The sequence below is a fragment of the Neopsephotus bourkii genome, unplaced genomic scaffold, assembly GCF_033783945.1.
Source record: "Neopsephotus bourkii isolate Nb327-2 ecotype Australia unplaced genomic scaffold, CSIRO-AGI_Nbou_v1 NB_1248, whole genome shotgun sequence".
Lineage (NCBI taxonomy): Eukaryota > Metazoa > Chordata > Aves > Psittaciformes > Psittacidae > Neopsephotus > Neopsephotus bourkii.
In genome coordinates, this window is record NW_026901733.1 from 5,156,320 (window position 1) to 5,174,646 (window position 18,327).

Consider the following 18,327-nt stretch of genomic DNA (forward strand, 5'->3'; position numbering starts at 1 on the left):
TTCACATCCTTTCTGTATGATATTTCTAATGTACATACCCATACAGTTAAGATTTCGGTCATTTTGTGTCTTAACAAACATAACTGCATTTCTAAGTTCATGAGAGTATTGTCCTGTAGTGATAGCAGTGCCTTTGCCTACAACTCTGTGTTGCTGTTGTCTCTCCATTTTTTTAATCACTTCCAACACAAACCATTTGTCTTTGCTTTCATGATAAAGTGCTATAATCAGTAAGCTATGTGCTGTTGCTCAGATAGCAGTCAGATATGGATAATCTACCTCAGGTCAATCTGCACTAGCAATCTCTTGTTGCCTGCTAAGTTACAAAAAACAACACTGCTGTTGTTTCTCTCATGTTATGTTTAAAACCCTGGAAGAGTTGCCCACAAAATTATTTTTCTCTAGCGTCCTACTGAGAATTCTCTGGTTCTGCTTTACAAAAACTTGACAGAAGTTAAGCTGCTGGTTTTATTAAGACCACAGGCTATGATACTGAAAAATACTCCTGTTTTTCCATGCTTTGCCATCTGGATGTGTCCATTTGTTGTCTCCTGTTTGTAAATTCGTAAAATTAAGGGTAGTCTTTCTGTTTGATGTTTGTTAGCCCATTGGAATTGTCAAAATAATAATGAAAAGAGCTCAGCTGAATGTTGAACAAATAGGTTGGGTTTGCAGAGGTGACAGTCACACACAAATTTATTGTATCTAATATTGAAAACTATGAAATACAGCAAAAATGGAACTCATGACATATTTGGAGAGTAAACATGTGAAGTAGAGGGAAACTCTAATCTGGAGAACCTCTCATGGTCAACTTCCTTTTCCACCTTTCCAGATTCAGCAATGCTTGGTTACATGAAAACGTTGGGAAGATGTAAGGAGAAAAGAACAGAATAAGGTTCCATTAATATGATGGAAGCAACTGCTTAGTATTCTCTGTCTATTTTGTATCTCTTCTCTTTATTTATTCTTCATGGTAAGAGACATGACATTTATTTATACAACACTTTCCATATTGCCTACAATTCCATTGTTCTAGTTACCACAGAAAAAATGTGTAGATTCTTCTGTGTATTGTGCTTAAAATATTAATATAGTATGACAGTTCAGTTATAGCTAGTTAGACACCAAAACCACTTAAAATCTGAAGGAATTATGCTCTTTTAATAGGCAGAAGAAGGTTTGGAAAATTTTAGTTAAAGTGGCCAAAATTTCAGAACACGTGTATACTTTTACACTAGAATATAAGTAGTAGCTTTGTCATTAAAAAATTCTTTATCATTTAGCAATAATAACACTTTTTGGTTATGAAGAGATGTTCTGGGCAACATCAGTGTCTTTGAGATAGGAGTTTTAGCAATCATGTGTTTAATACGTTGTTGTGCTTTTAATAAAATTACCTGTCCAGATTACATCAGTAAATTGCAAGTGAAGTGAAGAAGTGTTTATTTCCTTGTTTGTGCATTTTTTTCAAATAGGTTTTCCAGTGGTTGAGTTGAAATTTCAGTAATAACTTCTGTGCATATCATCATTCATTTTTAGTCATTCTGAAAAAGTGATTCTCATAAAGATCCCTTCCAAATTTGTGTAGTCGACTCTTTACTCCCCCTGCTGAGCTCTTTGGAGACATGGAGTAAGCAGACTGTCAGCTTTCTCTTGAGAATTATTAAAGCTAGGGAAGACAAAACTTTTCACTGTAATGGCTCAGATAAATGCTTTTGAATGCTTATTCAAAGTGTTTTTCATGCTTTGGTTATTGTGGTTTGTGCATGTAACAATGTTAACTTTGCAGTTGTAATCAAAAGATTCATATTTATTGTTTTTTTCTGGTTTTAATAGATTATCTGTTGTACTACTGGCTAGATAGATGTAGTAATGACCTACAGTATGTTTTAAGTATATTAATTTTTTCTCCAGCAAAATATAGTTAGCTACTAAAATCTAAAGTTGATGCATTTTTTTTATATGTGAGGCTAGTATTTGCATACAGTGTGCAAAGTATGTGAGTGTTTTAACTTTAGAAAGCTTACATTAATCAAATATTAGAGGTTTAAGTTGACACTGTTAGAAAGACAATAAGAAACAATGATTCGGGGTATTGCAGATTGAAGTTACTACTGCAGTATTAATTTAGCCATGTTGTACTTAGGAAATACTGTTAAATGTATTTATGTTTTTATCTATGAAATTGAACATACAGAATGTACAACCCTAGTCAATTAATATTTATATAGAAATCATAACTCTGTAATTTCCTGGTTTTCTGCTTCTTCATTTATCATTCTCAATGTTAGATGTTTATTTTCTATGTAATAGTTACTGCATTTAAAATCATGCAAATACAGGTGATTTTATGGCCTATATATGTACCTAGTAAAAGTCAAAATTGCACTAAGTTTAGTGAGAAAGGGATCAGGAACTTGCTTTAACTGTTAACAAGTTGCACTGATTACAATCTCTGTCTTCTTTCTTAAGTATATTTTAAGATGCAGTGTGGCTCTGTATTTTCAGGAGGTTTCTTGTCAGTTTTCATGAGTTGAAATCCACTCTAGTGTTAGAAGTTAAGTATCTCAGGACTACATTCCTTTTTTCTTTTGCACAGGGTTCCTGCAACAAAATTGCTGGAGATACACTCCCTATAGTTTATTTAAGCTCCTGTTTTGACATTCTGCTTCTGCTCTAGATGTTTGGTGTCCTGCATTCTGAGTTTCTATTGTTTTATTGTTTACCGTATTCTTTAGATGCATCTCTTTTTTCAGGAAAATGAAATTTAAAGTTTGTATTTCATGGCTTTTTATGCCTTTATGATATTTGCCATTTGGAGATCTCTGCAATGCTAAGATGATATTCTTTTACTTATATGTGTTCTTTTGCCAGAGAAAGAAAGACATGAAGAGAAACTTGTCTAGAAAAAAGTTGATGAGACAGGAAATTATAATAATATGAAACTATATAGCTAGGAGCCTATGTGAAAGTAATTTAGTTTTTTAAGAAAATGTGATTAAATGTCACGTTATATCTGTTAATGATTATGTTATGTGATCAAATGACTAATCACAATGCTTTAAAAGATTTTTATTTCAAAATTAAGCCCATTACAAGTAGATGCATTCATTAGAAGTGCTCCCTAACTTACTTCTGTCAGCTAGAGGCGTTGACAAGTCCTTTAGAAATTCTGATAGCTACATGGCTTTAAAATGCTAGAAAAGTATTATGATGAAATCCATAAGATGAATGTGTCCAAAAAGGGGAGTACCCTAGGAGAAAAAATATGAAGATATATGTGTTGTGTTCAACTTAGAAAATCAGTTAAGAAGATCTAATTATTTCCACAAGAGTCTGAATTAATCTTTTAAAGATCTGTGCAAGGAGCCACTTGCACAACAGTGATAGAACTACAGGGTATGTCCTGAAAATTAGGTCTGTACAGTAATGAAGTATAAAACAAATTTCATAAGAAATACTTGAAAATAACCTGTACTGTGACAAAAGTCTTTGGTTCTAGAGCTATATTGTACCAAACAAGGACAGTTTATCTCTTTATTATAAGACACATGATCAAAAAAACCCTGTAAAGAGTATATAGCTTTTTCTTCAACTTAATTATTTTATTTTTTTTTTAAAGGAAGCTGCACCTACAGAATCTCTGCTTAACTGGCAAGATTATGAAGGACGAACTCCTCTTCATTTTGCTGTTGCTGATGGGAATGTAGCAGTTGTTGATGTCCTGACCTCTTACGAAGGCTGCAATGTGACATCTTATGACAACTTGTTTCGAACTCCCCTTCACTGGGCAGCCTTACTTGGTAAACTGGACAGTGCTAAAGTTACAGAATCACAGAATGGTTCTGGTTGGAAGGGACCTTAAAGATCATCTAGTTCTAAACCCTGCCGTGGTCAGGAACATGTTCCACTGGATCAGGTTGCTCAAAGCACCGTCCAACCTGGCCTTGAACACTGCCAGAGATAGGGCAGCCACAACTTCTCTGAGCAACCTGTGCCAGTGCCTCACCACCCTCACAGTGAAGAATTTCTTCCTTAATGTCTAATCTTAATCTACCCTTGTTCAGTTGAAAGTCATTCTCCCATGTCCTGTTACTACATGACCTTTTAAAAAGTCCCTCCCCAGCTTTCTTGTCAGCCTTCTTTAGGTACTGAAAGGCTGCTCTAAGGTCTCCCCTGGGCCTTCTCTTCTCCAGGCTGGAAAGCCCAACTCTTTCAACTTGTCCTCGTAGGAGAGCTGCTCCAGCCCTCTGACTATCTTCATGGCTCTCCTCTGGACTCAGTCTAGCAGTTCCATGTCCTTACGATGACTCCTGGTGGAGTCTCTTGAGTGTGGATTCACAGGGAAAGAATCACCTCCTTCAGCCTGCTGCCCACACTCCTTTTGATGCAGCCCAGCACACGGTTGGCTCTCTGGGCTGTGAATGTACACTACTGACTCGCATTGAGCTTGTCAACCAACACCCCCAAGTCGTTCTCCTCAGGGCTGCTCTCAATCCATTCTCCACCCAGCGGGTATTTGTATAATTTATAATTAATTGACTGTGGTGTTTAATCTTTCTGTCTTTTTTATTTAATTCCAGCCTGGCATTATGCTAGTAATCTCTTAGTACAATAATAGTTTCTGGTAGACCACAATTAGAAGTTTGTGTGTTGACTGGGGATTTTTTAGCTTCAGCTTCTCCAAAGCATTGTAAAGTACATTACTTCCATAGGCTATATACATGCTCATGATTTTCAGGCAGTTAGAGCATACTGAGATGTTCTTGCATATGCGTCTTTATTCTTAGTTAAAAAAACCAAAACAACTGGCACTTGAGAGCAGTGGTGTCTGAAATGGAGTATGCACATCCCAGTGTGTATGCAAGACAGTCCATTGGAGTGCCTAAAGAAAATATCAGAACTTCTGTTTATATTATTTTTATCTGAAAAATAAGAAAACTTTACAAATGTTTAATATATGGAGTGATACCAGCACACTCACTAGTGCATGTGTAAGATGGTCATAGGGTCTGTGAGGAGCCTGAGGGAAGCGAGTGCTTCATGATGTGGAGGTCTTGGTAGTGGCATCATCAGTCATTTGTTTGCTTTCAGCTTATTGTAATGTGTTACAGTTTATGTGTGTCCAGTTAAGTGGATTTATGTATTATATTATCTAGTTTTACCTAAAATACCCTTCACAAAATAGACAAGTGACTTAAAAAGGTTTCCAAAAAGAAACCACAAGTGAACAACACAAGTTGCCAGCACAAGCGAGCAACAAGAAAATGGCAGAGCTGGCGCTTCTACTCCTACTACAAGCTCTCTATCAGACACATTATGACAGTCTAATCAGATCTGACAGGAAGTTTTATTCAGATTAATTTTTTTTCTGCTCAGATAGCTATCCAGAGACTTAGAGGCTGTGTGAATTACATATGTGAATTTTGCGTGGTTGGGTTTTACAGATTACAAAACTGTGCGAAACAGGTAAAACCCTGATAAAATATAAATAACCTAAATACAGGGAAATGCAACTCAAAATGACAGGCTCAAAAATAAAATTATTTGGAAAATTGATGTCCTGATTTCCATTCTCCTGTGTGCAGGAGGAAAAAAAAATAACCACCATGTACCACCATGGATAAAAAGAAAGAATCTTCAAACATTTTCTTTTCTCTTTTAACAGGCTTCATCCCCATGACCCTTTGGGACTCTGTAGACAAAGAACGCCAATAAAAGAATCAAATTGCTCACTGGAGCGAGTTACTGTAACTCTGGTGACAACACACATGTAGTTTGATTATGTTTATCTAAAGGAAAAAAAAAAAGAGTGTGCTCAGATTTGCATTTGCATTCAAGGAGGGATATTGAATTTTTACAGAGAAATGGTGCAACATTTCAAGTGTCATAGGATCGTTCTTCCAAAGGAATAGTCATTATCACTTGGTTCAGTCCAAGAAGCAAAATTTATTGGTTTTTTTAAATTGATCATATTTAAGAGAGAAGTTTTGTCTGTTGGAAAAATGGATTGTCTGATCAATGTGGAATAACAGGGGAAGATGTGCCAAGACCTCTAGAGTCCTTTGTGAACTTGACGAGGTTTCTAGGTGGCAAAGCCCATGGGGAACTTCTGATCAGTAAATCATGATTAATTTTCAGGGTTCTGTTTTTAGGTTAGATACCGAGTGCTCTACCTAGACCTCAAAGTCTGTTCTTTTCTTTTTTTTGGTTTGTTTTTTTTGTTGTTGTTGTTTGTGGTTGTTGTTATGTTTTGTTTTTCTTTTAATAGGGAAGTGTTTAACTTCAGGATTCAGTACCTTTGTGGTTTTATTATATTATTTCAGGTCATGCGCAGATTGTCCATCTCTTATTAGAAAGAAATAAGTTTGGAACTATCCCATCTGATAGTCAAGGTGCAACACCCCTACATTATGCAGCACAGAGCAACTTTGCTGTAAGTATCACATACCCTAATGTGAAGTAAATACATTTCTCTGAAATACTTGCAAGGGAGCAAACTGTTTTGAGTTGTTTCCTATAAACACAGTGTTGTCTGCACAAGCTTAATTCAGAGATTTCCTATGTTATGTGATATAAATGTGGTTAATTTCAAACTATTAAAACCATATTTTAAAAACCTCAGTTGGTGTAGAAAGAAAGACCCTTTGGTCCTTCACTAGAACACACAAGAATCATTTAGGTACTTCAGTAGAAAGCAGAATGGCACCAACTATTTTACAGTGCTTTCACTTTTTAAGGCTCATTATAGCAAAATCTTCAAGTATCTAGAGTAAGATCACCTGTATGGGGAATTGCACAGCTGCTTCAGTACCAGTCAAACCAGTCTTGTCTTCAAAGTGATTAACTTATTAATATTTGCTATAATGAATGAGCCGTTGTCTCTCAAAGCAGAGTACCTGTTGTCACAGTTCTCCATGAACACTATATTTTGAAAAGGGTTTTTTTAAGTTTTTAATATTTTTAAGATATTTTAAAAGTCAGACAACAAAGGAAATTGGTTTCTCAGCCTAAATTATTATATTTTCCTAGAATTGCTTTTTTTTTTCCAAAGCAAGGTCAGCTATAGTAAAGCGAAGTATAAAACTCACCAGTTTAATGATTGCTGGTCATAGATGCTATTAAAGGAGTAGTTCTCAAGCACTGGAACTTTTTTCATGCTGCTCTGCCTCCTGTAGTTGAGTTATGCTATGCATAGTAAGCTGAGAACTTGCATCTAAGTTTTGTTATTCATAACCCTTTACAAAAAGGGTTGTTTAGTGCCTAATTAATGTAGCTATGGAGCACATATTTCAGCATTTTCTTAACTGAGATACCGATTTGGATCTTTCTTGCATACCCACGTGTTAATTTCCATAAAAAAGTAATATTTCGATGCTCTTGGAATCATTCAAGTTAACAAATCTAGATGTACTATAGAAAGAGAACACTGACCAGTGTATATTAATACCACAGCTGTCAACTTCTCTTTCCTTATGAGAGTGAGTTTTGGAGTTTTAATGGGGATTTTTCACAAGTTGTCTTAGAAAGATCAAACAAATATTTTTTAAATTGAGACTTTTATTGGAGCATATCTCTGTATATAATGTACACTTTTTTAGGGATTTTTTTAATTGATGCTGATTATTTTCCATTATGTGGTATGCACAGTTTGAGTCTGACTCACAGGCCTAAAATTCTGATTTTTAAAAGCCCTTCTTTCTAATTTGAGTCAGCCTCATGGGAAAGACATAATGTTTTTATTTAAAATCTGGTGATTATATCCACATGCTTTTAAATTATTTTTCTATATTGTCACATTCCTAAAAAATGACTTTTTATACTGGCTTGCTTTCTCTGGGCTTGATTCAGCTGTATGAAACATCTTTATTATGTTGCTGCCTTTTAATCCTACCAGCCAACCAAACTACGGTATCATTTAGGATTTTGTGGGGAAATAGAGTAGGTGATGGAATCAGACATTCTTTATAATCTTGTGAACTTACAATGAATGTAGTGTTTCCCATCTTACATGAAGAATCAGGCAGGAGAATCTCATTCGCATCTGCAAGCTTTTTTTAGCTGGTGATGTATCCAAAAGCCCCTGCTTATGCGTGCTCAAATTATGTCCGAAGCTGCTCTCTTTTCTTACTACTCTGATTGTTTCTGAGCATCACTATTTGCTTTTTTTTCTCAGTTATATACAAATCCTTGAGTAATTCCCACCACTGCATTCCATGTACATAGTCAAACAACAGAGTGGAGAAACATCCATGTTTGTTTTGGCAGCTGCATTTATATATTTATTGTTTGAGAATCAAGTTGTTCTCTTCAGTCTGCCCAAGTTTGCATAGGCAGTTTCTCAGTTAAGATGTGATGTTTCTTAGTCCCTAACAAGAAAAAGAAAGTTTTTTGTGTTTATTATAAATATTTGCTTTGCTTTCAGTTTTTCCTTAACTCAATACCTTGTTCTTTGCTCTGTTTTTTCTGTGGTTTACTTACTCTAATTATGACATTTTAGGTATTTAAAGAATGATGAGACTTAGCCAGCACTTGATTTATGTGAGGAGCTTGTTCGCTAAGACTAACTTATCCCAAGTTATTACCTAAGGAAAAGTATTTTTCAGAGCTTCTTAATAGCACAGAATGAAATGATCCATGTTTACTTCTTTAATGTTGTTTTTCAGCTTTATTGTTTTTGTTTTTTCCAGTTGTTTAATAGAAATAAAATACATGTATTTTTCATGGCAGAATGCATGTAGAATTAAACTGATTAATACTTCTCTTTTTCTATTTCTTAACCATCCTGTTCTAATTTATTTTCATTTTGTTTTCAAATTGTGCTAACTTTATTTTTAAAAAAGAACTCACCACGGGATTTTCTTCCACTTTATCCCATAAAAAACTCTAGAAAGAAGGCGTGATTGAAAGAAATCTTGCTAAATCTTAGGGGAAAAATAAAATTACTTATTTATGTTTTTAGGATGTGTACCTTAGTATTGAAAAGGTCCACTCTTCATGCATCTTTTCACTTGCAGCATTTCAAGCAGTGCAGAGTACTGGTAGGGTGCTGAGTTGCTGGCCTAATGAGTAGCCGTTTTTGTCTGAGGGATAGTGATGGTCACTGTGAGTACACAAAGCTATATACACATGCTGGTTTGTTTGGAAGGCTTAGTGCTTCCATTCCTCATTGTTTCTGGCTGGACCTTTTTACAGTAAATGGGTAGTTAAGACGAGACTATTAGATAATTCAGACTGTAGACCCAAATTCATGAAGCTGTTAGTATCTTAGATCACATTTAAGTTAAGGGACAAATCTCCTGTTTCTTTCGAGGGATGAAATAAAAAATAGTAGATAAAATAAAAATCCAAACTAATCAGTAGGACTTGGACATTTAAATACCATTGTGATTATAAGGATTTGATTCCTTAGAGTCAAGGAGTTCTCATCCTATTCAGAGCAGTGACAGAGCTATTTTTGGGTCACACAAGGAAAAGGATAAAATAATGTTTATACTCAAACAGAAAAATAAAGCAATGAAACCCACTTTTTTTTAGCTTTTGTTGGCAAGCCTATCAGTGGCTCTTAAGAGATGTTTACCAGCTGTTAACTACACAGCCTTTGTAAGGCATTAGACAGCAAAGGGAAAATCTTCCCCTAGTTCTTTTTCTATCAGTTATGATTTTCTCTCCCTTCCCTTTCTGTGTGGCTTAGTAAGAATTTAACAGCAGGTTAAACAAGTGGACTAAGAGCTTAATCCAAACACAGCATTTGAAGAAATAATTATTTTGCCTTGATTTAAATTTTAGATATTTTAGTGTAACAGTTATAGTGGAAAACCTGGACTCTGATGTAAAGGTTTTCTTTAAAAGAGAATATTTTAAAATTATTTTGATATTTCAGCAATTTGTAATCTGTTGATATTATTAAATATTAGGAAATATAGCTCTGTTGCTTCCAAAGTACATTATTATTATTATTATTGTTATAGTTATTATTATTATTATTATTTAGTTTAGCAAACCAAAATATTTGTGTATGCAGTCATATTTAGAACTGGAGCAAAAGAATGTGTCAGGAGAATCATTATTTTAGCATCATAGTATTAGAGTAATGCTTTGATAAGCTGATAATATTTTTCCCATTACTTTCCTCGCAGCAACTGCAGTGTCTTTTACTTCCTTATGATGAACACATGATATCTGACAATAAAGAGAAAAAAGTATGAAATAAAGTCATAGTTAAGCATGCATTATATCACTGATGAGGAAAACAATATAGCAGACAATACAGTGCTCCTGTTGAGCTATTATTTTGTATAAGCATAAAAAGGAAAAATGAAGCTTTGATTTGCTTCGTCAACAGCTAAATGAGAACAATAATTTCTTGTTGTTACACATTCCTTTTAATGTTAATTTTAATAGTATGTCTTTTCAGGAAACAGTTGAAGTATTTTTGAAACATCCTTCTGTAAAAGATGACTCAGATCTTGAGGGAAGAACATCCTTCATGTGGGCAGCTGGCAAAGGCAGTGATGATGTCATTAGGACTATGCTGACTTTAAAATTGGATATTGATATCAATATGACAGACAAATATGCTGGCACAGGTAAGATGTTTTACAGAAACAGGATGTTTTAGGTTAATGTGATTTCCACCAAATAACCATTGTTAGAAACAATATTAATCTCTTCTGGATCTCTACCCTCATCCTAAAAATATTTCTGCATTAGTTTCATTATGTGTGTAAGTCACTTCTTTGCTTTTTGGTGTGAAAGAAATAAACCAGTTAATTTGAAACATAGCAAGGGAAAGGTACCTGTGCTGCTATTTAGTTAGACCTGTAATCCTTGGAAAGGAAGAGCTGTCTGGTATTTTGGGGAATAAAATTAAATATTATTGTATAAAAAGCCCTTCCTGAAAATGCCTGTTAAAAAATGTATTTGTAAATAAATAAATACTTTGAAACAATATAGAGCAAACTAACTAGTGAAGTGACTAAATTACTGTAACGAGAATCATAAGTACCATAGTTATTTATAAAGGTAGTGTCATTATATTAGATTAGAGCTATTGCACTTCTGTTGTGCAGATAAGATTAAACTTGATATCTCCCAAATTTATCATCCCATTACCTGCTCTAAGGAAAAGATAGGTATGCAGCTCAGTGCTTCAGAATTCAAGGTCATGAAACTCACAACTGCCTGTAGCAACTATGAATTTATCTTCTTTAATTTATTAAAGTTATAAGAATTTCTGGTAGAAATATTGTACCTATGTAATACTTTCAAGAAAAATAGAGTGACGATTCTGACAGAGACAAGTATTGAAGAGTGTCCAACAGTGCTGGAAATACAGGTAAAAGTAGGGGAGCTGTATAATGTGCTGATGATATCTGAATAAAAAACACAAGAATGTGGATATACTAGGCATAAATTGGAGGGGTTAGGTAGCAGGGGGATGCAAGGGTAAACTCTGAGGTTATGAACCACCCTATGCCAGTCACATCTAGGTCACAAATTTAGTAGTTAACTGCAGAAACAAATACTTAGGTATAATAAGTAGTATGGTGATAGCCAAGCTGCTAGAGCACACACCCATGAATAATACAGTAGAGGGTATTTCTCCTGTGAAGAAAACTATGTTATTTTAAACAAACAAGAATGTATATTTCAGTGTTTGTTTATATAAATTTTACTACATCTGTTTTAAGTATACTGAGCATTATCTTTTGGCTGGACATGCACCCAAACTAGCCCAAGATGCATGCTTAGATTTAGGGAACTTGCAGCGTAGATCTACCCCAACCAAAAAACAAGGATACAAGTTTAACGACTTTTCTCTTTTCAGACCACACTTCAAATAACATATAAATGGTAAAGAAACACAATGTCAGGGTTGCATTGTTCAGGATTTGAAGGACAGTATGTATGAATATTACTTTTGTATGGTGAATCTTTACACCAAAAGCCAAGTACTCTTACCATAAAATTCTAACTATCTAAATTCTTGCTTTCATTACAAATTAACACAAAAAATACCAGTTTTTCCAAGTTATAATAGTTTGTAATTCTTGAGGTTAAAAAAGTGCAACAAATAAAATCTCAATCTTCATGTCTGATGGTTTTATAGACTACATACTCTTCAGTTCCAGTCTTGTTTTGTCTTTTATCAGTTCCCTTTTAAATACCTCACAGTACTGTTTTCAGAACTTAAGGTGCTGTAATGTTGTAGTCACGATGCAAAATCTCCTTGCAAAGGGTTTTCTTCTTTGCAGACAGTATTACATACTGTGTTTCTGAAATTACTCAGGTGTAGATTTCATGCTTGAATAATTCAGGTGGTTGGGTTTATTATCTTTCAGTCTTAAATCTTTCATAGCAGTGATGTGTAATCACCTTTTAATCTTGATTTTGTTGTAGGGCTTTTAATCCAAGGAAATGAATGGATTTTTCATTACTTGAAACTGCTCTCGTACAGAACACACAAATAGTCTTAAAGTGGGGACCTATGCTTTTCATCGCTTGCTGTCGAGCAGTCTGAACTTTATCATTGTGCAAGCATGTGCAGTAGCATGGGCTTTATTATAGTGAGGTGTAAAACTTGAAAGGAATCCCACCAGTAAATCACTCTCTGATTTCAGACCTGGGTTGTTTTTTGCATTTTTTTCCAAAGGTTCTTAGCCATTTCCAAGTTTTGGTGAGGGAAAAAGTATTGTATTCCAACGGGAAACTATGCATTAATAGAAAATAGCATAGATGCCACCCTGCCTGGGATACAGTTGCTGCGGAGAGTTCAAGGTTGTGTTTTTCTGACTTTTGTGTGCCAACTCAGCTAAGCTCAGTTATAATGTTGCGTTAACACAGCCTTTTGCATTTACTTAAAAAGAGCAAGCTCTCCATTCAGCTCTGCTAGAACATGGAGACTCTCTGTATTGTGTAGGAGAATGACACCAAGGGAAAGGAATTTCCTTCTTCTCGGAGATCAGCACTGCAGGAGCATTATAGGGGCAGCTTTATAGTTCTGCCGTCACTGCGTACAATGGAGAGGGCTGTGTCTGTCGGCTGAACAAAGGACCTATTGTGACCAGCTGGCCGAAGAATCTCTTCAGTCACCGTGACTCCATCACAGAAAATTTGGCTTACAAGAAAATATTGAGCACAAAGTGTAAAACAAGATGCCTGCGTCAGAATGAGTGATAGCGGGAAGAACCAGCCAAGCTGACACAGCAGCTCTTTTTCTATTGCATTGTTATACACACCCCATGTGTCATCTGATGGAGTGGTTTACTGCCTTTGGTTTCATAAAAAATGCAGTACAAAAAACAGAACCTAGAGTTTACTGTGAGGTCAGACCATGAAAACCAGGCACATCCAAATGTACGGCATGGCAGGGAATCTCATTCTTGTCAAATTTCTACTGATAGCCACCCACTTGCATCACTACTGCAGATCTTGCTGCTTACAGGTATTTTTCATTAGTGTGATAGTGCCCCTATGCTTTTTTTAGTTGGATAATATAACAGTTAAACGTCAGTGTCATCTTAAAGGCATGATCTCAATTATTAAGGCAGCACTTCTCCACATGTCTCTGGCTGCGACCCCAGTTCTTGTAGGAAGTACCTTATTTGTCTGGATCACAATTCCAGTTTACTATCACTAATTTTGAGAATGTGTTTTAAGGCAACACACTTCAGCTGGTTTTGATCCATGGACAGTGTGAACAACCTGTGCATTTTAGTAGTGCCTGTGTAACAGTTTTTGCTGGATTACTGTTTCAGAGGCTGTTTGAGGCTGATACCATTAGCTGACAAATATAAGAAGCCTGACTATTTTGATATTCTGGCCATGGTTCAAGAAGCAATTCCTTCTAGCATTGGCCTTCATGGTGTGCCTTTCTGTATAATGCCTCTGCTGCATTCTGACCCTGCCTATTTTAACATTAAACAAGCAGAGACATGTAGTTACTGTTTACAGCCTCACATTGTGCTTGCTTAAGCAGGCTGAATTCTCAGCAAAGATTGATTTTTGTGAAATTTCATGGGGAAATTTGGATTCACTTTACTAAGTACACATATCTGAATTGCACTGTTCTGTATTTTGATTCTGAATTATTTTGATTTTGTCATCTGTGAAATATTCTACACATCAGGCAGTATGAGAATGTAGATGATCAGATTCAGTTGCTGACTACAGGAAATAATCCAAAGCATTTTGAAGTCAAATTGTAAGTGAAATCACCAATATATGTGTCCTCCATGGGTCTGAAATCTCATTGGTGTGTGTAATCCTCCTTTCCTCAAGAAAGAACCATGTACTGATCAGACTGGCATTTCAACGTTTTCCTCAACTCCAGCTGACAGATGCTGTGTGAGGCAATAATAGCAACTTCAGTTGTAGGACACCACATCTTTACCTCTGAGGTCTAAAGTATCTAAAATAGCTTTGTGTTATTTGTTGATTTGGACTCTGTGAAGTCTGTAAGTGACTGAGTCCAAACGAGCAAATAGCACAGAGCTACTTTAGACCTCAGAGATAAAGTTATGAGAGGGCAAAGAAAACTATGGAAGAGTAGGAGTCTGCAGAATCAACTTGCATCGTTTTTATACAAACTGGATTCATAGATTGTAGGGATGAGACAAAATGCAGTATCTGGTTTTCCATCATCTGTTTCTTTTTCCTGAAGAAAACAGGGAGCTGCAGATACTGTGTGAGATGTGATGGCCTTGCTACATAATTTTGTGTGAAATTTTATCTAAGTAATTCTGAAAACAGAAAAAAAGGGAGACAGGAACAGCTGAGGCTGAATAGTACTCTGGAGTTAGCTTCAACTGAGACAGCTTTGCTTATTTTAGAGAAATAAGGTATTTTTAGGAGAACATTGAAGAAATAATGAAAGCTTCCTTTCACTAGCAATGGGCAGTTTCATCTTCATCAGGGTGATGTAAGAAATGCCACAAAAGAGAGATGAAAGTAGGTCATGTTATGTTCTCTTAATCAGAAGCTGCTAACCTTCCACAAATCCTCTTTGTAAGCCACTCTTGGTGGTTTTTTAAGTTAAAATGCGTATTCGTGTAAGTTAGACACATGTTTCAGGGCTGGCAGTTCTGCTTATTGCTTATATGGCAAAAAATATGGTTAGTGATCCCTTGTTACAATTCTTCACTTTCTTGTGGTTGCAAAGCACCTTTTCTACCAAAATGCTTGAAATTAATTTTGACTGTTCTAGTTGTGAATACCTAGAGCTCATGGCATTGTGACTTGTTTTTCCTACTACTTTATTCTTTCAGCCTTACATGCTGCTGCCCTTTCTGGCCATGTCAGCACAGTGAAATTGCTGTTGGAACATAACGCACAGGTGGATGCTTTGGATGTCATGAAGCACACTCCGCTTTTCCGAGCCTGTGAGATGGGACACAAAGAAGTGATACAAACACTCATTAGAGGTCAGCTGTTAGGAATTTACAAACCTGGTCAGAGTTCTGGTGCTACTTTCTGTGGGACTGGGAAATAAACTGTAGCTAAGCAAGAGACAAGGGGTAGAAAATTACTTCCCTAAAGCAGGTTTTGTCTCTAAGTACCCTTTATGGAACAATGCTGTAAAAGATTATCAGAGTGTTATGCAAAAAGCTTGAAGTGTTAAAACTCAAAGTTGGGATGGTTCTTTTCACAGCTCTTTTCTGCTCCAGCCTTTTCAAGTACATTCTAGTGTCTCAGACTGCCTCTTCCCCTAGCAAGTCATTGTTTTTCTGTCCTTTTTTTTTTTTTTCTCCAGTAAACAAAACCAAATTAAGCTTTCTTCTGTTTCATGAGAAAGCATTTTTAGGCTTCTTTGAAGACTTTTTGACCATTTAAATGAATCTTTCATTTTTTTTCAAATGAAGGTAGCCATCAAAAAACCTTAGTCATTCCCTAGAAACATTCAAGGTCAGACTGGACAGCTTTAGTTGAACTACCTAATCTAGTTGAAATGTCCCTACTCATTGCAGGGGGTTGGACTAGATGACCTTACAAGGTCTCTTTCAACTCAATTATATGATTTTAGAATTAATATTTTCCTCTGGTTGCTTTTTATAGGTGGTATTTTATTTGTAGGTAAAAATAAAATTTAACAATGTACACAGTTTGAGATAATTGTAGGAACTCTGCTGAAGTGTAAGAAGTATAGTGAAAGAACAGGGGCATCTTACATGCAAAATAATGTCATTTTAGCTTCACAGAAATGTTCTGAGTAGCTGGAAGCAGGCTTCCTCCTCCATCAGATATTATCCCATTAAGGGACAGTTGAAGTATCCAGTCTAATAAGGAGATACAAGTTTTCGTCCACCAACCTTTCTTACTGAGAAGCTTCCCTGAGCATATTTTAACCCCTTGTTGAGCTCTTCCTCCCACCCCCTATGCCATTTAGCTTATGTAGATGAAAGAATTTTGATTATCAGAATCTGAGTTATATTTAATTACATATTTTATGATACAGACAGTTGTTGCTAGTTGATTCCAGTTTTTGTATTAGTGGAATTCTGTTTTGTATGGAGTTTTTTCATCTTACAAGTACATGTAAAGAAATTAATTATCTGCATAGAAGAGTCTTGGCATGCTTGAATTTTAAAAAATCAAGCGTTTTTCAAAAGCCATTCTTACACTGTATTTTGTCTGTTTTACAGATTTAAAATTTTTCATCTGAAGTCAGATCTTCCAAAGTGATTTTATAGATAATCGTTTCACTGAGAATTAATATAGGCTAGTTTTTTTCAAGGGCATTTGATAGATGAAGATTCTAAAGCATCAGAGATGATGCTCAGAAGCTTGTAAGGAAGTTTGACGCCTGACCCTTACTGAAACCATGTTTAATTTTGATTTAAGTTTTAAGATTTGAGTAACGAAGTTACTTTCAGAAATCTTTCTCTGAATTGGCAGTTTACCAGATAAGTTTAGTTGAACATAACTTACTTATTTTCTTTGCACTCAAAAGTATTTTCTTTTTATGCTCAAAAATGTATTTGTTGTTACAGGAGGAGCAAGAGTAGATTTGGTTGACCAAGATGGCCATTCACCCCTTCACTGGGCAGCCCTGGGAGGAAATGCTGATGTGTGCCAAATCTTAATAGAAAATAAAATCAACCCTAATGTGCAGGATTATGCAGGTAGAACACCTCTGCAGTGTGCTGCTTACGGAGGCTACATTAACTGCATGGTGGTCTTGCTGGAAAACAACGCAGATCCAAATATTCAGGATAAAGAGGTATGTTGTTATTCACTAAGCTGTTTAATTAACTTTAGGATAATCATAAATAAAAACATTTTGCTTTTCTTCAAGGTAATTCTCTTTTCTGGGACATAGAAGCATCTTTGCTGCTGTATGCTATAAAAGGAAATACATCCAAAAGGAAATACATCCTGATGTAATTTTCCCTATCGCTTCACTTCTAAAGTCTTGAATGAAAAGAAGAATTTTAATATGCAGCAGGAATTTAAGTTCCATATTTTTCCATCTCAGTTTTGACTTTTCCTTATCAAAATGTGAGCTTGTGAGGAATCAATCATTTGATTTCTTAATTTCTATTGTGGGAATGTGATTTTATACCCTGCAATGTGTTTCTTCAGCATAGAGATAAAGAAAGTAAGATATTGCCAGTAAAATTGCACAAGAACTGCTTCTGTTACTTATCCACATAGGTATCACTCTTCCAGGAAAAAAAAAAAGAATGCTGATTAGTGTACGCGCTCTTTTGTGCCATTATTCAAGCAGTAAGTGAAATTAGGAACCAGAATAATTGTGCAACATATAACAGATTTCTTTGTTATATGACATGATTTCTCAGAAGTCAGTAGAGCTTTATCAATTAAAATAATTTCACCCAATTTGTTAAACTTTTCTGTAGCTGTTCATTGTGAGGCGTGGATAATTCCAGGTAATGGAGAAGGGTTGTTTTATTATGAGTTCTGCAGAGCATGCTGGGGTGATTTTGCTGCCAGCTGTGTATGGCATCAACTTGAGTACAGCTAAGCACATCAGCTCCACCTCTTTCACACAGACACAGCAGCATGCTCTTCAGCCCTTGGGGCTCGAGGGGCAGCTTGCTAGCACTGAACTCAGAATGTCTTCATGTTCTTCTGCGGTACCACGCCTTATTTCCTGCATTTGAAGTTCAGAAAAGCAAGATGCAGACAGGAGACATGGCCTGAAAGTGAAGTGAAATATGTATGTTTTGCTGATACTAACTGACCTTGAGGTAGTCATATTGTGGTTCTGTGATCCCAGTCCCAAGAGCGGTTTATATATGACCTGACTTATCAAGTGCAGCTTGAGAGTTGGACTTGCTTCATCTGAGAGAAACTAGACTT

At 35.7% G+C, this 18,327-nt stretch overlaps 1 protein-coding gene across 4 annotated transcripts in view; it reads left to right on the forward strand.

Annotated features, from left to right (window-relative positions):
- INVS (inversin) overlaps positions 1–18,327 on the forward strand; it is a 79,843-nt gene that overhangs the window by 36,630 nt on the left and 24,886 nt on the right. For 3 of the 4 annotated variants that reach the window (XM_061364720.1, XM_061364721.1, XM_061364722.1), the window contains 5 exons: positions 3,626–3,806; positions 6,330–6,439; positions 10,421–10,592; positions 15,273–15,428; positions 16,995–17,224. In XM_061364720.1, coding sequence (XP_061220704.1) covers positions 3,626–3,806; positions 6,330–6,439; positions 10,421–10,592; positions 15,273–15,428; positions 16,995–17,224 — 849 coding nt within the window. Of the gene's footprint in view, positions 1–835; positions 977–3,625; positions 3,807–6,329; positions 6,440–10,420; positions 10,593–15,272; positions 15,429–16,994; positions 17,225–18,327 lie in introns of all 4 variants that reach the window. The other variant, XM_061364723.1, reaches the window with a different exon arrangement.